This window comes from Apiotrichum porosum (assembly GCF_003942205.1).
Source record: "Apiotrichum porosum strain DSM 27194 chromosome Unknown scaffold_6, whole genome shotgun sequence".
Taxonomy (NCBI): Eukaryota; Fungi; Basidiomycota; class Tremellomycetes; order Trichosporonales; family Trichosporonaceae; genus Apiotrichum; species Apiotrichum porosum.
This window is the reverse complement of record NW_021167113.1, coordinates 473,278-494,141: the sequence shown is the minus strand read 5'-3', so window position 1 is coordinate 494,141 and position 20,864 is coordinate 473,278. Positions and strand designations below refer to the sequence as shown.

The 20,864-nt window shown below is 60.9% G+C and overlaps 4 protein-coding genes across 4 annotated transcripts; 3 read left to right on the top strand and 1 right to left on the bottom strand.

Moving 5' to 3' along the window:
- Window positions 1–2,741: 2,741 nt before the first annotated feature.
- Window positions 2,742–5,035, top strand: EHS24_007975 (uncharacterized protein; the record flags this gene model as incomplete). The annotated part of the gene is made up of 2 exons (XM_028623305.1): window positions 2,742–3,168; window positions 3,333–5,035. 2 exons carry the CDS (start codon window positions 2,742–2,744, stop codon window positions 5,033–5,035), a joined length of 2,130 nt encoding a protein of 709 aa, XP_028476238.1.
- A 483-nt stretch (window positions 5,036–5,518) lies between these two features.
- EHS24_007974 (uncharacterized protein) lies at window positions 5,519–10,033 on the top strand (the record flags this gene model as incomplete). Its single annotated transcript, XM_028623304.1, has 5 exons — window positions 5,519–5,752; window positions 5,818–5,991; window positions 6,042–6,404; window positions 6,446–8,156; window positions 8,196–10,033. The coding sequence occupies 5 exons, from the start codon at window positions 5,519–5,521 to the stop codon at window positions 10,031–10,033; spliced, it is 4,320 nt and encodes a 1,439-aa protein (XP_028476237.1).
- Window positions 10,034–10,232: 199 nt separating this feature from the next.
- Window positions 10,233–12,605, bottom strand: MCM5 (minichromosome maintenance protein 5; the record flags this gene model as incomplete). The annotated part of the gene is made up of 5 exons (XM_028623303.1): window positions 10,233–12,008; window positions 12,048–12,197; window positions 12,240–12,366; window positions 12,413–12,549; window positions 12,603–12,605. 5 exons carry the CDS (start codon window positions 12,603–12,605, stop codon window positions 10,233–10,235), a joined length of 2,193 nt encoding a protein of 730 aa, XP_028476236.1.
- Window positions 12,606–18,291: 5,686 nt separating this feature from the next.
- EHS24_007972 (uncharacterized protein) lies at window positions 18,292–20,807 on the top strand (the record flags this gene model as incomplete). Its single annotated transcript, XM_028623302.1, has 7 exons — window positions 18,292–18,863; window positions 18,919–18,924; window positions 18,974–18,995; window positions 19,086–19,208; window positions 19,262–19,337; window positions 19,390–20,755; window positions 20,801–20,807. 7 exons carry the CDS (start codon window positions 18,292–18,294, stop codon window positions 20,805–20,807), a joined length of 2,172 nt encoding a protein of 723 aa, XP_028476235.1.
- Window positions 20,808–20,864: the final 57 nt, after the last annotated feature.

The window sequence follows — 20,864 nt, the reverse complement described above, 5'->3', positions numbered from 1 at the left end:
CGTCGGCAGTGGCCGACACTGTTGAAGGATGAGCTTGGCGCTGCGAGGTCATTGGGCGCTGCCAGTTCGTCCGTCCGCTGACGCCAAGAATCAACGTCTTGGGTATCGCAGTTACGAAATCCCGTCTCCGTCGCCACACACTGGGATTCGCAGGTGCAGGTGAAGCACTGAACCAGTGAGCAGCCTTGGAGGCAAGCGCCAGGCGACCTTTGAATTTGGTCACCCAAGTGGACATCCACGCTGAATGGTGGCTGGCGGCATTGTGTACTGGCCGTGTGTCTCGTTGATGTCTGGGTGCATGACGAACTGGCGCGTTCTCGTCAGCCATGGATATTCGCTTGTGGGGCCCTGGACCTTGAATAGGGACGTCAACCGGCTGACTCAGTTGACAAACAAAAGAAATATGAGGCGTGTGGCACCGGGACATCTTGTCTGGTACGCCATTCTCAATTCCCACTACGACCTCCCAGGTGTCCAGCCGTCCCTCGAGGCCCTAATCGGAGAGAAACACCTGCGGGCGGGCGGTTGAGTCTCATTGTTTTAGGGCGGAGAACATTCCTGGGAACCATGTTCCGGCAGCAGTCAGGGTGCCCGCTGATCACCAGATCACCGGCTTACGTCAAGACCAAAAGGCCATAGCCTGACAGCAATGACTTGCCCGGATTGTTTGAAAGGGTGGTACGCTGGTACCTCCAATTCCGTAGTATGGATCGTCACAGTAAAGAGAGAGTTGAACGACAGACCACGAGGTCTCAATGATTCGAAGGTTGGGGCAGTCACCGCCAGTCTGAACCAGCGAGGTGGCCGGTCGTTTGCTGGCCAAGTGACGAATGAGGATCACCCACCCCGCACATCAGACAACAGCGCGCCTCAGACCTAGGAATTGTACCTGTTCTTTGTACTCTATCTCTACAGGCAAGGTAGACTCGCCGCTTTGGCATTGCACACGTCACATTCATTTTTCCCCGCGGACACGTCGTACGCCACTGGACGACCCTTTTCACGGCGCGGCTCAGCCCAAAAAACGCCACTTGTCAGCGTCCACTCAGCGTTGACAAGAGTGTGTGAGATGCAGCAACGTGATTCAGAAGGAGAAAGCAATGGATTCAGGTGTGTCCAGCTGGCACTGGCACACCGACCAGAGTGCAGGTACATACTACTGGCGTTATACCTCGGGGGGGAGGGGGATGTCCCCCAAAGCGGCTGGCTCCGCCGCGTCGGCGTTTGTGCTCTTGGAACATGGGATAAGAGAAGTCCATTCCAGCAGTACTCGTTCAGGCAAAACACGCCAGCATCGGCTTGTTAACTAGAACCCATTCGGACCATTGTATCTCTGTTGCAGTCTGTTGTCCGCCTAAAGGGCAGCGGGCAAGTAGCTACCAATCCGAAAAAAAACGAGTTCGGCGGGGTGGCGGAATGTTCCCTATCTCGCTGGATTATCTGAAGCGGCAACCTTTGAGCGGGCACCTCTTGGGGTACCGGGGAAGGGGAGAAGTATCCTGGGGTTCACTCATGGCCAGAAGGTCATGTCGCACCTGTGCGGGGGGCCAGACAGTTCCAGGAGAGGTCGGGAGTACGGAGAGATAGAATGACCATCGTGTGATTGCCAAGCAGTACTTACTGGCGACCAACGAAGAGTCTGACTATGACCATATCTTGTACCAGTTACATAACTATACTGTTGTCGAAGAACGATATTCTCTACTCCAACTCCCCACCAACTGTCCCACAAAGAGCTCCCCACACACACGACCACGGCGATCTGACTCCCAGCAACCACAAGGTGAGTGTTTCTTCGAGGCGGCTGTCTGTTTGGCTTTTCGCTATATCTCTCTCGTCTGTGGGAGAAGCGGACCCTTGCCCGCTTGCACGGCCATACTAGAACCGTGAAGGGAAGACGGCGCACAGACCCATATACGGGTCGCCACCAACGCCGCAGCAACATGAGGAGGACTGTGCCATTTGCTCCGCACTTGTGGGTGGCCCAACACTGAGCCACCACCTGCGCTTCCTCGCACCCATGACCACCTCCGCTGTACCGTATGTCAACTCACACACTTGCTAGCGTCTGTTCGAACATCCTGGAAACTCGAACTATCGCCGGCCGCCGGCATAACCGAACCTGCCCATTCAACGGACGAACCTCGCCATCTGTTTTGTGCTCCTCCGGCATAAACCGCCTGATCTCGCCGGCCACTTGCCACACCTTGCCGCACGCGCCTCGACAACCGTACTTCCACTTGCCGCGCTCTGTGTCTCTTGGAAATCGACTGTCTGCCTGTGAACCTTTGTTTGCCACCCATTGTCTGCATTGACAGGACCATACTTTAGTCCAGCACGAGTCGATGAGCTGAGCTGTTGCTTTTACTTGTTGTCCAAACCATCAACCACCGCGAACACCACCACCGCGAGACCACCACCCCACCGCGCGACCCGTCGATCCCCCGCGCCCTGCGCCTGCTTTCCCCGTACTCGAGTGCCAAGAGACCGTGCACTCCCGAGATCCCCGAGTGCCACCCTACAGAGCCATATACGCGAGTGCCACTCCCACGTGGTCAAAATAAACGCCGGTTTATAACGCCGGTTGATTCCGTTGGGGCAACACACGCTCCCCCGTTGCGGGCACACACACGCACCCACGAGAGAGAGCCGGCCCAGCCAGCCAGCCAGCCAGCCAGCGCCCACCGACCACCGCCAGCCGCCCAGCCTGGCGATATCAAATAGGACCCGCTGTCTCTCCGATGTCTTCTGCCCCCGCCTTCCCTCTTGCGCATCATCCTCTCCGCCAAAGCAAGCAAGCTACACCCGCCGCCGCCGTCACCGACCACCACCGCTACCACAGCAGCAGCTGGAGCGACCATCCACAGCAGCAGCAGCTCCTCCTCACAAAGCATCCATCCTATCCCTTGCATCTTGCACAGCACAGTCCCTCTCTTGTCCCCCTCCAGTCACCCACCTGCCGCTCTCACCAACACAACGTTGGCCACTCTCACTACAACCCACCTTTCCCACACCCTACAGACCCAAGCGGCTGCAGTTCCCAGGCGCATAACCTCCACCAGCGTTTCCTCCCGCTCCTCCCATCCATCTCACCTCGTGTACCTACGACCGTAACCAGACAGCCATCGGTCACCTACCACCCCACAGCACCACCCCCAGAACAGCCTGGTAAGTCAAAAGGCCCTATCCCCTTCTGTGATCATCCAAACCGCGCCCCCTCTCACACAACAACCGGCCTTGCCTCCCCCCTACCCCCGCTTTTGTCTCTCGAGCGCGCCCCTGCCGCCTTTTGTTCGCGCATCCAGAGAGACACAACACTGACCCGAATTCAGTCACCACTTGGCACGCGCCGCCGCCGCCACTGCATCTCCAATCGCGACCACAGCCTCCTCCAGCTTGCGTCTTTCAGCATCAGTCGAAGCGTCTGCATCGCATTCCGCCCTCTCCTGCATTAGCCGCTGCGTCCCTCAACCCAGCAACAGCGGTCTACGCCACCGCCGCGCCGGCACAACAACCCACCGTCCCTGCCTATTTGGTCCGTCCACAAGACGCGCTAGAGTGTTCAACTCCTGTACCTCCCTTGGTCCACGATTGGTCGCCTCCTGCTGCTCTAGCAGACTGCCAGCAACAACAACCGTCCACCTCTAGCGACGCGTACAGCTATCCTTGCTTGAGCCCTACCACAACGGTCCTTCCCATAACGCCCACCGAGCCCACCACCTCGTTTGGTCACGTCGCGTTCGACTCGGGCTCGCTTTTCCCCTTGACCCAAACCCCCTCTTCCTCGACGGGAGTCCTATCGGCTTCATCTAGCCCGGCTTGCCAACCGGTGCCCTTTACAATAGCGACCGAGGCCCCCCAGAACGTCAGCACGGCGTCGCCGGACGCCCCCCAGCCAACGGGGCAAGTTGAGCAGCCTATTGCCGCACCCGAGACTCAAACCACACCACCACCACCACCGGTGGAGACTTCCCCAGACCAGGCTGCCGCCCACGCCGCCGCGACTCAGGCTCAGGCTCCTTGGAACCCAGCCCAAGTCCACTATTCGTATTACCCTGTGCCATCCCGACCAGTCGCATACATGTCCAACCCGGCAGACTACACCAACATGAATGGCGTCATGCCTGGCCTCAACGCCGAGCACTATGTCCCCACGGGCGAAGACTACAGTGGCGTCGCCACCACGTTGAGTAACTGGGCCGAGGCAAGTGCCGCAGCCGAGGGTAGCAACGGTGGTCTCAACATGGGCGTTGCGGCGCCTCCTGTCAACGGCGGTGACGATCCCACGCTCGTTCACGCCCAACCTCCCAACGGCGACCTCACGGCCCAATCCTTGGGCGAAAAGCCCAAAAAGCTCGTTCTCGCTTGCCACTTCTGCCGTGGCCGCAAGCTCAAGTGCGACGGCGGCCGCCCCACCTGCAGCCACTGTGCCAAGCGTTCCCTTGTCTGTTCTTATGATGAGCAGGTCCGTCGACGCGGCCCTGGCAAGCGCACAAAGGAGATGCGCGAACGTGCTGCCCGCGAGGCTCAGGCTGCTGGCTTGGGCCTCCCCACTGCCGAGGACCTCGCCCACCTGACTGGCGAGGCGGGACCCTCGACTCTCACCGAGCCTCCCAAGAAGCCCGGTCGCAAGCGCAAGTCCGAGGCCCTTGACGAGAACGACAAGAAGCAGGTCCGCCTAGACGACGAGCACGTCCACGCCATTGCCACTGCCGCCGCCGCCGCTCACCTCCAGCCCCACGAGGTGCAGCACGCGCACGACCTCCAGCACGCGCACGACGCTTCGTTGGCGCACGACGGTTCGTTGGCACACGACGGTTCGTTGGCACACGACGCCTCGATGGCGCACCACGACCTGCAACACGGCCACGACCTCCGTGCACTCGAGCAGAGCCTCAGCGGCCACGACCACACGTCGTTGCCAATCGACCCTGCGCTCCACGGCGAGGGCGACATGGCCGCCCTCGGCCTCCCTCCCCTCGAGCCCGGCACGCTTGGCCAAGTCATCCAGCAGCTGAACGGGCAGCACCAATGACTCGCGGGCGACCACGCCCAGTGAGTCGAAAACCTATGGGGGCACCTCTATACATGCGCGTGATTAGTAGTTCGGTTCTTCCTGTTTAAAAAGAGTCGTGTTTCTCAGAGAGTCAGTCACTTTGGGAGCCGTTGTACGTGTAGGCCGAATGTACAACTGCAGAGGCAGCAGAACAATGATGTTACCTGTTCCATATCCCAACCTTCTGCAGCAGACCCTGCAGGTCCCATCGCACTGACGTACTGTTGTCCCCGACGTTGCCGGTCAGCCGAGAACTGGGAGATGAGCGGGGCCAGATGGGTGTTCATATCTGCGAAATATCAGTCGCGGTGGCATTTTAAAAGTGGAGGCGTTGCACGAGGTGGAGGAAGACGTAACCACACCACCTCAAAGTCAACCTCTATTGCCCTCTCTCTCACAAACAGACCTTTGCAGGTCTTGTGTTTACAACCACAACTCGGCCCTTTATACCTGGCACTTACCATGGCGCCGAAACGCAGGCCCGTCAACGTCGTGCGGTCGGGCAACGCTGGCAATTCTTCGAAACCCACCAAACCGGATGCCAAGGACGGCAAGGGCGGCAAAGATGGCAAAGACGGCGCGCCAGAGGCTCCTCCCAGACCCCCACCCCTCTTTCCTGTCGGGTACAAGAGCCCCGTGACGCAGCTGAACGAAAAGTGTCAAAAGGCCGGTTGGGAGCGGCCCAGTATCGAGACAGTGAGCCCAGCTTAACAGCTTCACAATCTTCCCAAATGTTCAGCTGACATGGCGTGTTTCAACAGAAAGCCAACCCGAGGTCCAACCCGCAGACATTCTCGGGCACGGTGGTCATGCGCAAGCGCGTGAGCAAGAATGTGTATGATCTCGACACGGTGCGCATGACGCCTCACCCGCCGCTCGAGGTCGAGGGCGAGATGATGGCAAAGCACATGCTGGCCACCTATGCCATGTTCCGGGTACGTGAAAGGGTATTGACATAATGGACCACCTATCTGACATGCGGCAGTTCTGCAACCACCTCCCCATGGCGCTCACCCTCCCGCCCACCATCAGGCCGTACTGGACCACGTTGCTCGCCGAGAAGGCGGCCGCTGCGGACCACCAGGACTGGCAGTGGGCCGCGGACCCGTTTGCGGCCAAGCACGAGGTGGAGGCGCGGCAGAAGAAGCGTGTGGACAAGGAGGCGGCAGTGGCGAATGGCGGTGGTGGAAGCGGTGGTGGCGGAGACAGTGCGCGTGGGTCGGGCCGCTCGACGCCGGCTGGTAAAGGTGGTCACGACGGTAGCAGCGGAGGCAAGCACTGGGAGGAGGCGCCCGAGGTGCGCATGGCGCCTGCTTTGCGCGAGATGATCGAGGGGACTGTGAAGAAAGTGAGTGCGCGAAGGTATGCACGAGTGAACTGACATGCCAGATGATGAAGAGGTTTCCCTCGGCGGTGGTGGACGCTACACGCGAGATGGGTGCCGGCTCGTCGGGAGCCACTCCAGCTGGCACGCCAGGCGCGAGCGGTGCAGCTACTCCAGCACTGGACATTGCACCGCTCCAAGCACAGCTCACGACCCTCGGTTTCCGCCCTACACACATTACGTCCTGCCTGTCCGCCCTGTCTGCGGCCAACGCTCGCCTGCACTCGGGCGGTAACACGAACAAGGACCCGCTCGTGCTCAGTCTGAGTATCCTCAGTCCTCTGGAAGCGGCCATCGAGTGGCTTCTGCTGCATTTGCCAGAGGATGACCTCCCGCCTCGCTACAGGCCGAGCTCGAGTGCCGCCGACATGATCACAGGTGCGAGTGTGGCCAAGGGCGGCAAGTCGGCCCTTGTCCGCGGATGGCTCGTCGACAAGCTCGTGCGCAAGGCTGGCTTCCCGCGTAAAGTCGTGGAGACGACCGTCAAGGACGAGGACCGTCAGAGTCTGGCGCTGGAAATCCTCGGCCGGCGGTTGTGTGGATGGCATGGCGAGGCCGACGGCGGCTGGGGTGGCGCCGAGGTGATGCCCTTCCCGGATGACGCCGATAGCGAGAGGGAAGAGCGCGACATGATGCGCGAGGAGGAGATGCTCGCCCTCGAAGCAGTATTGGACGACCGGTTTGTGCGCGAGGAGAACGAGGACGGCATTGAGCTGGCCGTCACGATGGAGTATGGCACCGACAAGCTGGTCCTCAATGTCACCTTTGACAAGTTTTCACCCTACCCATCGGCGCAGTATCCGACCCGCCCGCCCGCCTTCTTCCTCACCTCGGACACGCTGCCGTCCTACATGCGTCTGCACCTGCACCAGCAAATGTTGGCGGCGTTCCGTGACCCCGCGAGGCACGACCTCACCTCCGTGCTCGAGGCGGGAACCGGTGGTGCCGTGCTGAGCATGGTCGAGCACCTCGAGGGTGCTCTGCCTGCGGTCATCGAGGCACCTCCTGACATTGCCGACGTTACGCGCCACCTCGTCCCCCGCGTGGACTCTGACGACGATGACGAGCCCGTTGCAGTGGCAGCCAAGAAGGTTCAGAAGACTCGTCGCAATGGACCTCGCCGCGCGCCTACAAAGGAAGAACACGCCGCTGTCGCTGCTGCCCAGGCGCGTCTGTTCGCCAACCCGGACTATGCTCCCATGCTGGCCGACCGCGCCAAGCTCCCGGCGTGGAAGTCGCGCGACGCAATTTGTTCCGCCCTCGATTCCAACCGCGTACTCGTCGTCGTGGGTGAGACTGGTTGTGGTAAGAGTACCCAGCTGCCCCAGTTCCTCCTCGACCACGAGATTGCCCACGGACGCGGAGCGAGCACGAACATTATTGTCACTCAACCCCGTCGTGTCGCTGCCATGGGTGTCGCTGCTCGTGTGGCACAGGAACGTCTCGAGGATGTCGACAAGAGGCCCGAGTCGGTCGGTTACGCCATTCGTGGCGAGCGCGCCGCCGGTCCCGAGACCAAGGTCCTCTTCTGCACCACGGGTATCGTTCTCCGCCGCCTGGGTACAGGCGACGCAGACCTTTCTGGGGTCTCGCACGTCGTTGTCGACGAGGCGCACGAGCGTGGTGTCGACACTGACCTGCTCATCTGTCTCCTCCGTGACCTTCTTGAGCGTAACAAGACCATCAAGGTTGTTCTCATGTCTGCTACGATCAATGGTGAGCTGTGACAACTGAAAACCGGTAGCTGACATTTAGAACAAATCTTCATCGACTACTTTGGCGGCTGCCCGTCGCTCACGATCCCCGGATTCACGCACCCTGTCGAGGACCACTACCTCGAGGACGTTATCCCGCACATCAGCTACCAGCCGTCGCCGTCGCGCTTTGGCCCCAAGATGAACGAGGAGCAGAAGACAGCCATGCGCAAAGACTATGAAAAGCTCGGTCTGGCGCCCAACGACTTGCGGTCGCTCGAGATTCTCTCCCAGTCGGACCGTATCGACTATGGGCTTGTCGCTGCCACTGTCAAGCATATCTGCAAGACTGCTCCCTCGAACAGCGGTGCCATCCTCATCTTCATGCCTGGTGTCATGGAGATTAGGCAGTGTGTTGCCGAGCTCCAAGGCGCCGACCTGGGTCTCGTCGAGGTCTTGCCCCTGCATGCCAACCTGTCCAGCGCGGAACAGCGCCGCGTCTTCATTCCCACTGCCCCCCGACGCAAGATTGTCGTGGCCACCAACGTTGCCGAGACGTCCGTCACTATCCCCGATGTCGTGTACGTGGTCGACTCTGGCCGTGTCAAGGAGACGCAATACGACGCCGAAAACGGCATGCAGCGCCTGGTCGAGGCATGGACGTCACGCGCGTCGGGCCGCCAGCGTCGTGGTCGTGCGGGCCGTACCCAGCCCGGCCAGTGCTACAAGCTCTACTCGAAACGTACCGAGAACAACTCGATGCCGCGGTTCCCCGTTCCCGAGATTCTTCGCACGCCGCTCGAGGCCCTGTTCCTGCAAGTCAAGGCCATGAACGAGGAGACGGACGTCAAGGCGTTCCTGTCGCGCGCGATCGACCCGCCCAAGATGAACGCCATCGACACGGCTTGGCAGACGCTGCTGGACCTCGGCGCGGTCGAGAGCGAAAAGCACACGTCAAAGCTCACGGCCATGGGCCGGCACATGTCCTTGCTGCCCGTGGACCTGCGTCTTGCCAAGATGCTTGTCCTGGCTACGATATTCAAGTGTCTCGACCCCATCCTCACCGTCGCGGCCCTCCTGTCCTCGAAACCCCTCTTCACGGCGCCCATGGACAGGAGGGACGAGGCGCGCAAGGCGCGTGAATCGTTCGCCACGGCCCGTTCGGACCTGCTTACAGACGCCAAGGCGTTCGCCGCCGTTGCGGGCTTGAGGCGCGGCGAGCAGCGGTCCTTTTGCGAGCGCAACTTTGTCTCGCCCTCGACGGTGCGGGACATTACCTCTCTGCGCGGCGACTTTCTCTCTGCGCTCTCGCAGATTGGCTTTGTCGGGTCGTCGTCGGCCGCCCTGGCCGCGGCGTCTGTCAATGCCAACATGGACAACTTGGTCAAGGCCATCATCGTCGGCGGTCTGTATCCGCGCGTGGCGCGCATCGCGCTCCCCGAGGCGCAGTACGAGCGCATCCACGCCGGCGCGATCCAGAAGGACCACGAGGCCAAGCAGGTGAAATTCTTCGACTCGGCAGGCCGCGTGTTCCTCCACCCGTCCTCGATCCTGTTCGACGAAGCCGGCTGGAAGAAGGGCTACCTCGCGTACTTTTCAAAGGCCGAGACGTCCAAGGTGTTCCTGCGCGACGCGACCGATGTGCCCCTGTACGCGCTGCTGCTGTTCGGCGGCGCCATCACCGTCAACCACTGGGCCGGCGGCCTCATGCTCGGTAAAGACGGCAACGTCAAGCTGCGCGCCGCGACGCGTATTGGCGTGCTGTGCGCCCAGCTCCGGCGCCTGCTCGATGCCCAGCTCGCTGAAAAGGTCGAGAGCCCGCACGGCGCCGCGGATATCCGCGACGACGTCACGGGTGCCATGATGGCCCTGCTCGCGCGTGATGGCCTCAACGCGTAAAAAAAAACCGTGGACACGGCCAGTAGAGTTAAAACTAGAGTAGAGCTGCATTTTGCATCACAACGTGTCTGTCTCTTTTCGTTTTTGTGCGGTTCCTATAATTGCATGCATCTACCTGTTACAAGACACGTCTGATATACACTGTCCACGACCCCAAGGGAACCCACTTCGCACGCGCACGTCCGCTGCGCGCACGCACTTAGACGCCGACGCGGTTGACGACCTTCTTCTGGCCCGAGAACCGGATCACCTCGCGCTTTTCGAGAATGAACAGGGCGCGCTCGAGCGCGTGCTGCGAGTATCCTTGCTGTGCGACAAACTCGCGCACGAGCGACTGGTACGACGTGCTCCAGCCAATGGGCAGGCGGCGCTTGAGTTCCTTTTCGATGCGCTCCATCTCGTCGTTGAGCTCGGAACGCGTCATGCCGTCCACTTGGCCGGCGGCAACGGCGTCCATGGTCGAATACTTGAACAGGCGGATAGCCTCCTCGACGTGGTGCTGGTTGACGCGCGGGGAGAGGGTAATCTTGGCGAGCGACTCGGAGATGCGGATGATGGCCTCGAGCTGACGGACCGTGATGGGGATGGACGAGCGCTCGTCATTGTCCCGCTCGACCTGCTGCACCTGCTTGCGCAGCGAGACAAAGTGCGACGACAGCATCTCGGCAGCCTCGGGCGAGAGGCGGGGCGCGCAACGAGACTTGCAGTACGAAATGTACCTCTTCATCTTGTCAATGTCGATCTCGCCCACAATCTCGTCGTCGGCCTGGCGGTTCATGTGAATGTCCATGACGTGCTTGGCGATTGTGCGGTCGCGCGCCTCGTTGTGCTCGTCCTTGACAATGAAGATCATGTCGAAACGAGACAAGATGGTGGTTTGGAAGTCAATGTTCTCGCCGGGCGACTTCATGTCGTCGTAGCGACCAAACACGGGGTTGGCAGCCGCCAACACCGAGGTACGCGAGTTGAGAATGGTAGTGATACCGGCCTTGGCAATCGAGATGGTCTGCTGCTCCATCGCTTCGTGGATGGCCACACGGTCCTCGTCGCGCATCTTGTCAAACTCGTCAATGCACACGACTCCGCCGTCCGCGAGCACCATCGCGCCGCCCTCGAGGTAAAACTCGCGCGAGACGGGGTCACGCTGCACCGACGCCGTCAGACCCGCAGCCGACGAACCCTTGCCCGAAGTGTACACGGCAATGGGCGACACCTTCTCCACAAACTTGAGCAGCTGCGACTTTGCTGTACCGGGATCACCGAGGAGGAGGACGTTGATGTCGCCACGCAGACGCATGCCGTCGGGCAGAATTTTCTTGCTGCCACCCATCAACAGGCACGTCACCGATTTCTTAATGTCGAGGCTGCCAAAGATACTGGGCGCGACACTCTTGGCGAAACGCTCGTACAGGCCCTCGGACCTCGCGAGCTGCTGGAACTCTTCCTCCTCCTCGGGCGAGAAGCCGCGCGAACCGGGCGACGACGCGAGGGACGTGTCGAGCTCGATGCCGAGGACACGGAGGTAGGGCTGGCGGAGGGCTGGGGCACCGGCATTCTTCTTGCCTTGCGGCGCAAACGTAGAGTAGACACCGGTTGCAATGACGCGGGATCCGGGAACGACCTTGCCAGTCAGATAACGCTCGGCCTGGAGCATCATATGGCGCGGCAGCTCTCCGACCGGGACCATGTCGGGGGCCTCCTGGAGCTTGATTGTCTGCTGGTCGATGAAGCGACAGCGGTCGTGCAGAATGACGTAGGGGTCCAATGGGCACTCCTTCTTCTGGCCTTCCGCAGCGGGCGCGTCACAGCGGCGAGGGAGCGCGGCAGTCTGGCCGCCAATGCCGCCGGGCACCTTGGTCATCTTGACGGAACGACACGACTTGCACTGCAGGTGCAGCTCGGTCGCGCGCGAGGACAGCTGCGACGCGTTGATAACAATGCCGGGGAGGCGCACAAGCGTGGTGAGGGTGTTGGCCTGGGCGTCAGCTTATCTCGTCTCAGTGTGGTAGCTTACAGTGAGTTCACGAAACTGGAGCATGTTCTTGCCGCTCTTGATGGTAACCTGCATTTCCGGGACGAGCTCCGAGGCTCGCGACGAGCTTGGATCGTTGGACGCGGCAGGGTCGACGAGAATACGCGCGAGGCGGAGGAGCGCCGACTCGAGCTGAACGGGTGAGCACACTATCGCTGCAATTGCCAAACCCACCAGAGGAATCATCTCGCCGGGCTGGTCATCGACCTTTTGCGCCAGTTCCTCATTGTAGACGACGAGGTCACGGAGGTCGACCTCGAGGGTGTGGTGGTGCAGAAGGAGGGACGAGCGCAGGCGGTCACTGGAATGTCAGCTGACGTCGCGCCGGCTCCTAGCTGAAGACATACCGGTAGACAAACTCGCCGCCGACGCGGAAGTTCTTGAGGAACTCGAGGAAGAGACCTTCGGTGGTGGAGGGCGAGTTCTCCGCCTGGTTGCCCTCTAAGACCTGGACCGAGTACACGCGGTTCTGATCAAAGCCGCTCTGGGGGGAGTATGAGTGGTGCCAATGGCCAGTGGATGGACGGGTGTGCTTACCATGGTGTGTGTGTGGTTTGATGGAGGATGTTGTTGTAATGTTACTTGTCCTTAATCCCACCTGTCCGTCATATTGGCTGCCACCCTCCTGTGGGCGTGTGGGTGCGACGCGTCGGTAGGACGCGTGACGCGTCCGAGTGCATGTCCGGAGCTTTTCGGCGATATTCCCCTGTGGCATTGTCTGGGTGGAGTGCTCTTAGTGACGCTGTAGATGGTCCATGTGCTTATGCATGCTTACCCTGCAGCCTGTGTTGGGCGATGAGGTGCACATCATCTCCAGTTCATACAGTAAGGCTACTCAGTAAGGTGTCCACTGTCCACCGTCCTGGATGCAGGTGACAGGCATTGCCACTTGCTGTGAACTGCGTTAAATGCCTTCATAACCGTTCAGATACGTCCCCAGGGCCCTGGTAGCATGTGTCGGAGGTTCGATTCCTGGACGAGGACGACTGGTAACCCGTTGAAGCGACCAAAGATGCCATTCGTCAGGACTGGTCTCTTGATCTCTTGATCTCTTGCCCACAGCCGCTGTCAATATAACGCCCAGTTGCAACCAACACTCAACAATTGTCCCTACATGCGACTCTGCGTACTGAGCCCCTTGACAGAATCGATGTAACCAGTGCTCGCTCACCTTCTTTCCCTTCCATCAAATGTTCCCGGCCTATCTGTCACCCACACGCCATTGCGCCTGAGGCCTCTGTCACCATTGTACGCATTATACATGGGCATGGGCGCACTACACACACCAAAATGAACTGACAGACTCGAGCCCTTCACCGGCCTCACCCCACCCCGCACAGTGTGGCGCAAGTGCCCAATGCCACCATATACCCTTCCACAGCACGCACGTGCCGAGGCGCAATGTTGCTCCGCCCCCGCCCCGGGCCCAACCATACACTCTGTGGTGTCCTATGTCCTGTACACACAGTCTGTCCTCACGTCAGCGGCATGGCTGCTCCGCCCCGTCCGCCCCGCCCGCCCCGCCCCGCCGCGCGTTGGAGCGGGGGTGGTGGGATCGCCGGGGAATAACCTCGGTGTGCGGACGCCTAGGACGGGTGTGTGGCGATGGCGAATGTCCCTATCGCTGCTGTCCGTGTCCCCCCTCCCTTTCCTCCCTCCCGCTCGCCACTTGCCGCACGGTTGGGCCAAGAGGTCTGTTAAACACCAAAATCCTATTTTTGTGATGTTTCTTTTTACCTTTTTTTGGCAAGCGTGCGTGTGTGTGTGTCGGTAATACCTCTCTTATTACCAACCTGGTCACTTTCGCCGCGGTCCGAGATGCCAGTTGAGTGTGACGGCGCGCGCACAGTTGTACCGACCCGACACCCGGGGGGGAGGTGGAGCCGAAGGGACCCGCCGAGATGCCGAGGCCCGGGGGGGTGGACCGATACATGGCATAGATCAAGACCATGTAACCTGTAACCCTGCGGGCGTGGGCTTGCTCCACTGGCGGTTGAGGGGATCTGCAGGTAAAATGCAACTACACTGAATGGGTAACGCGGGAACGTGGAGATAGGACCTGCAGCAGATCTTGGGGCGATGCACTCTGCGGACGGGATTGGCTGCTGGCCGCTGGGCAGGCGCAGCGGGTGTGGCGGGGCTGACGGGGGGCAACGTTGTGAGACACCTGAAGTTGACAGGAACTACAGGAACTGCAGGAACTGCACTGACGAACGCGTGACGACTTGCGATCGTTGCGATCTCACGCATTGGGGGGTAGTGTGGGTGGACGGCCTACGGCCGGCATGGACGGCGGCGGCGGCGGCGGTGGTTGCAGCGGAGCGGTGGGGGCGGTTACGGACTGGCCCGACGGCCCAACTGTCCGGAGAGGCCATTGGGGGCCATGACGCTGCTTGACATGGGACCCCTGGGCCCCTGGGCCAGCACGCACGCACACGAGGCTGGACGAACCTGGGCGAACCTGGATGAACCTGGAACGCCAATGTAACGCCACTTGCAGACAGGACGCTGAGACAAGGAGGCCACCACACCTGGGCAAACTGTAATGTGTGATGTGGCAAACCCGAACAGCCCGATGTCCGAAAAGGCTTGTTCGTCCGATGGCAGCCAAAGGCAGGCGAGCGATCCGAGCAAAGCGGCCGCCAGACACAGATCGCACAAAGGCTCTCTCCTCGCCGCATCGCCAGCTAGATTTGGCCGTTGGCCGTCCGGAGCGGGCGTGGGTGTGGCGTGTGGACGCGGCTGAGTGTGTGTGAACCCCGGTGCCGCGGCCACCAGCCCCACCCGGTACTGGCGTGGAGCGTTGCGGTGTGGGTATTGCCGTCGTCGGCTGCATGGGGGCCGCGCAAGCCGAGAGGATCGAGAGGCGTTTTAGAGGAGGTGTCGTGCTCGGTGGTGAGTAAGCTTTTCCGTTGTACCGTTGTGGGGCCAGTCGGGTCTCCACAAGCCGGATGTGGGCGGAAAAGAGCGAGATGGGTGGCCACCGGGTCAGATGTATGCCGGAATGATCGCCAATGGACAGGCCGTGGTGATGTGTGGCTGGGACACTACTGTATGTGTGTCTCAGAACTCGTTCTGAAAGTGCTGGAACAGTCACTGGCAACCCCGCTGGCTACAGCCTGGGGCGACGCCATCTGTCATGTTGGGGTGGTGGAGGATCTGTTTCGTCAAATGTTCCGAGCCCGACTTGTAGGTTGCAAACCCGAGGGGCCGAGGAGTGTTTGTACTAACGCGAGGGGGACAGCAAGAGGGTGAGGCGTGAGGCGTTGCTTGGCGCTTTTTCTTTCTTGTCAAGATGGCGTCGAGGACGAATGGTATGGTCACAGGGGGTGCCGCGGCGCTGAGCTTGCTGCCCCGACTGCCGACTTGTTCCAGATTTTCCACACCTGTTTGGGTGAGGAGCATTCCACGATCGTCCGAGGCATGGAAGGAAGGCTCAACACCACGGACTCTCCGTGTAACCGCGCATACACGACGTTGCCCCCCCCTTTTTCTTTTCTTTCCCGTTGCATTGTGGGCAACAAAGAGTTACGGGCGACTAGGGACCATTGGAGCCTCTCTACGTGCGTTTGTTTTTTGGTGGAACCTGAGAGTGGCGCTCAAGGGAGCATGTCCTTAGCCTGGCCCTCGTCGGGCACGGGCACACGGGTTTGCTCACCGGGTGTGCCCTCGGCATGTCCGGGTTTGTGTATGCGGCTCTGGACAGAGATCCATAGATCTGTAAAGACCTGTAGACTCTACAAGTATACAAGGCCTTGTCCGCGGGGTCAATGGAGGCACCAGAGGGTGTGTGGTGGGCTGTGCTAAATGCTGGGGCAGCGTGGGAACCAAAAGGACGTGTGTGTGGCGATTTGAGCAACAAGAGACAAAAACAACCTCTATCCCCGGCGAGTGGCACCGGACAAATTGGACACCTTTGCACAGTCAGCCGTGGCAAAACCTGTTGCCTTTGGTCACTGCAGCAACATTCAGCACGCTCCGAGCGCCGACTGCGCACGGTGTATACAGGTCCACTCCTGGTGCAGACGCTAAGAGCCGTCCCCGAGGCCCCTCCCGTTGGGATAGGCACACGACACAAAGCTCCGCACAGAGAGTCAGCCAACCGTCAGCCAACCGGCAATGTTGAAAGGTGTCAGCAAGCAAGCCAGCAAGCCAGCAAGCCAAGGGGTTGCGGCGGTGCAGCTGGGTGTATGGGGTGTGTCTTTGCCGGCGGTAGCGGTGGGTCCCCCAACAGTATAGTCTACATCTGACCAGTGGGTTGAACGTGGGATGCAACACGGTAATGGCGCGGATGAAGGGGGCGGGGGGACGTGCGGTGGTGCCCATGGTCGGAGGATCTCGGTGTGTCCCTACATGTGGCCTCATGGAAATTCACGGGCACATCCATCATCACGGGGTCTCTCTCGGCTGTCATGTCGACCATGCCGCCGCGGACGACGTCGGCCCACTCGTTGATCCCCGAGAGAGAGAGAGAGAGGAGCGGTCCGGCGGGGGATGTTGCGCTAGAGGCCTAGCCCAGGTAACTGTGAAAAGGGAGGCACAGAGAGAGGCAAAAGGTACACCCCAGCTGACGTTTATGCTCTCTCTTTCTCCAAAGCTGCGGACCAGGTGCAAACCGCGGCCCACCCATAATGGTGGATGCATTGATGATGGCACAGCGTACAGCGCGCGGCGACTGCGTGGCGTTTTGCGCCAGGGGAGGAGGGGGCAGGACCGGCGGGGGACGGCGAGGCAAACGGCCCAACGGCCAAGCGGCGGCGGCGTGTGTGGCGTAACGGTGTGGCGCCGCCGCCGTGCGCTATGGAACGAGGCCGACGAGGAGAGCATCGGTGATCCACGGACATGTGCCTGGGCGACAGCTCGTCTCTCGTCAGAGGCGTCGTGATGGCGGCGGCGGCGGCGACGACGACGGCGGCAGGCAGGCAGCGGCAGCGCATGTCCGTGTGTGTGTGTGGTGTGTGTCTGTTCGGGGCCTGGGGGGAAACGCCAAAGCGTGCGCCATGGAACGCCGAGGATCCGTGCTTGGAGCCTGTGTGTGTGTGTGATCCTGTCATGTCCTGTCATGTCCTGGGCATGGGCATCAGCCCCGAGGACGAGGTAGCCGGTGTGTACATTGCAACAACGGGTGACGCCTCGAGGCCACCCAGGCCACCCACCAGCCGGGTGGCCACTGGTGTCACTGCCGCCGCCGCCGCCGCCAGTCGTCCCCATTATCCCCATCTCCACTCAAAAGCCCGAACACACAAAGAGAGCTGCCACCCCCCCCCCCCCCCCCCCCCCCCCCGTCTGTCCGTCCCTCCTTTCCACCTCCCCCCCATCATCATCATCACCACCACCATCATCCACAGCTCTCTCGTCTGTGCCCATCTGCCAAAGGACACACACCACCTTGACGACCCATCCCAACGCGTCGCCCCCCCCCCCCCCCCCGACGCCCACGACACTGTAACACACTTGGCGTGCCACACAAGACATTGTGCCCCCTCACACCCACCCGCGGCATTGACCGCCACCTCATCTCTCCACACAACCCTTTGTGTCCACCTTGTTTCCCATCTGGGCCCCACCAGCAGCTCTGAGATCCCCCCCATCTCGTGTCTGCCCACACTGCACAGCCCGTTGTCCTTGCAGCAGCTTGTCCAACCTTGTCAACCTTACTGGAATCCAGTCATACTCGAGCGCGCAAGCCCGCCGACTCCGGTCAAAACCGCCGCTCAGACACAGTCACCCCTTGTCGTCATCAGTCGACCACGACATCCCCCCAACCAACGCCCGTGGAACACAAACATCATTATAGATCAGGCAAGTACACGGTTTCTTCCCTCATCTTGTGAGTCGTGCATCTCCTCAACTCCACTTGTTGCAGGCAGGCCGGCAGGCACACGCCAGTCGCGGCCATCAGTGGGCCTCGTACCACCGCTCCCACGCCTGGGAAACGCCTCGGACAACGAGGTGGCAAATGACACCAGATCGCTGACCGTCTCCTCCAGTCTCCTCCCACACCCTACCCAGTGAACTGGATTTAGATAGCCACTGCCTTTTCATCCTCGACGACGAGTGACACCTTCTCTTCAGCGTCGCCGCAAGCAGCCTACACCACAAGCAGGAGCCGCTTGCACCGGAGTAACTACCGCCCCGGACGCCTCCCCCACACCCCCACCACCCACCACCACCTTTGGCCGTCCACCTGACCGCCCACCCACCCCAACGGCCGGTTTCTCCCGCAATGAGCGAGCCCAAGACTTACACCCCCTCTGTACCACCCCTCACCCCACACCTCCTCATGCCAGCCAGCCTGACGTCGTCGACCGCACTGCGTCTCCAGCAGCCGCGTTGGGACACCGAGTCGTCCATGATCGACTCGTCACACCTCTCCCGCTCGGTGCCAAACTACATTCCCCGCGTCGACATGAGCGCCACCGGCTTCAACAGCCAGCTGTTCGACTCTACCAACTTCCCCCGCAACATGACCGGCAACACCAAGGACCTCGAGTCGCCGTACCAGCAGCAGCAGCAGCAGCAGGTCGCCACAGACTACTTTACCACCCCGCGCTTTAGCAGCTGGGTGCCTGGGCCAGACAGCACCGGTATGGTAGGCTCCCCCGCCACCCCGTCTGCTCCCGGCCCCTCTGGGTGGGCCCCTCCTGCCAAGGAGGACGATCCATGGTACAACCCCGCATTCGCCCCCGCCGCAACTGCCACCACGCCAACTCTCACCACCCGTTCACCCAAAAAGGGCGGCAAGGGACCCAAAAAGGTCGACGGCAAGCAGCCCACGTTCCTCACCAAGCTCTACGAGTGAGTACCAACGGAGTGACCCCCCATGAGCCATACATGCTGACACATTACCCAGTGTTTTGTAAGCACATGCCCCAACCCATTTTGCAACAGTGTACTGACCAGATAAGGAACAATGCAGAGTTCCACCATGTAAGTGGCACACGCCGCACCACAGGTGTCGCCCAGGGGCGCTGTGTTGCCTTTTGTATGTGACAGACAATGCTGATACGCCCCTCTCAGATCATCCGCTGGGACGACGCCGGTGAAATCATCATCATTGAGCGTCCGGACGAGTTGGCCGACAAGGTCCTTCCCCTTATCTACAGGCAGAGCCGCTTTGCGAGCTTTTCGCGCCAGCTCAACGTGAGTAGACAGCCGCCTGTGGCGGTGGTGGTTCAACGCTTACTTCCCTCTAGATCTATGGTTGGATGCGCAAGGTCAGCCTTCGTCATGTCGAGAGTGGGATTGTCGACCCGGACGCGAGCACCTGGTGTAAGTGCACTTGGGCTGTTGAGACAGGAGACTAGACCATTGACCGCCACAGCCCACACCTTCCTCCGCCGCGACTCCACCAAGGAGGAGATCCTCAGCTTCAAGCGTCGTGTCCCTCCTCGCCCTTCGCAGGCCCAGAAGAATGCCGCCCGTCTTCAGCAAGAGACCCTGTCCGTCAGTTCAGACTCGGACGGCTTCAACTCGCCTCCGGACGCGTATCCCAACCCCATGCTTGCCGACCTCGACGAGACCAAGCAGATCATCTTTGCCACCCCCGACCCCAACAGCGAGATGCCACCACCTTCGTCATCTCACAGCGATGCCTCGATGATGGTTGAGAACAGTGGCGGCCTGGACGCCGCCACCATCGAGTCGCACCGCCGCTTCTCCATGCCCTCCAGCATTGGCCGTCCCAACGTCAGCGCTTTCCAGCCTACGTCGAGCACCCTCGGACGCCAGTTTGCCCTCCAGAACAACAACCATCTCAAGCACGTCCCGCACAAGAGCATGTCCCTCAACTTGACCTACGCGAGCTCGAGCTTTATGACGCCCCAGTCTGCCCCACCGGGCGGTTCAATGTTCCCTGGCGCGAGCAACACGCTCCAGTTCACGTCTGGTAACGGCGTTGCCACTCCAAGTCTTACGGACACTCCAGCGTTCTCCCCTGCGTCGACCCTCAGCGGTTTGTTCTTGAACGACGACGCCATCACCACCGATGACGAGTACGACCGCGTCCTCCGCGGCACGCAGGAACCGCCTTCCTTCAGCCTCCACGACCCCTCCACCTGGGTCCGTCGTGGCTTGGGTACTCTGGGCGATGGTATGCGCCCCATCCAGGTGGCCCCGCTCGACTCGGTGCCCCAGTACTACATGTTCCAGCCGGTGACCATCAACCCCAACAACAACCCGCTGCCTGACACCAGCTCCTCGAGCCTCTTCAGCACCAAGACCCCAACCTCGGTCGACATGCTCACCACCACCTCCAACCCTCTCCCAGCCTCGTCTCCCATGACCAGCACCGGCACAGTCTCGCCTGGCGCATACCAGGGTGTGGGTTTCCCCATGGGTAACCACGTCCCCATGAACGGGTTCAACAACGTCTCCCCGCGCGGCACCCCTGTTCTCGGCGCTCGCGCAGCGACTGCGACCAAGATTGAGCGCCGCAACTCCCAGACGGGCCCATATAGCCCGCCTCGCTCGCGCGCTCCCCAGCTCATGGGTGCCTCGACCATGCCCGCCCGCAACATTGGCGGCAGGCGCGAGACCATCGACGGCAGCAGCCTCTTCGCCACTCCCGAGGTCGTCGCCGACTCGGACCTCAAGAATGGTCTGCCGAGCGCGTACCTCCCAGCCCCCGAGCTGTTCAGCGGCGAGCTCAACGTGCGGAGCTCGTCGACCAACGCTGAGCTCGATGAGTCGTGAGTTGAGCAACGTTCGCAGAAGGGCCACAACTGACAATACAGCTTGTGATCCCTTTTGTTATGTCTTTTGTCTTTCTCCATGTTCCGGACGACACGACCTGTCAAT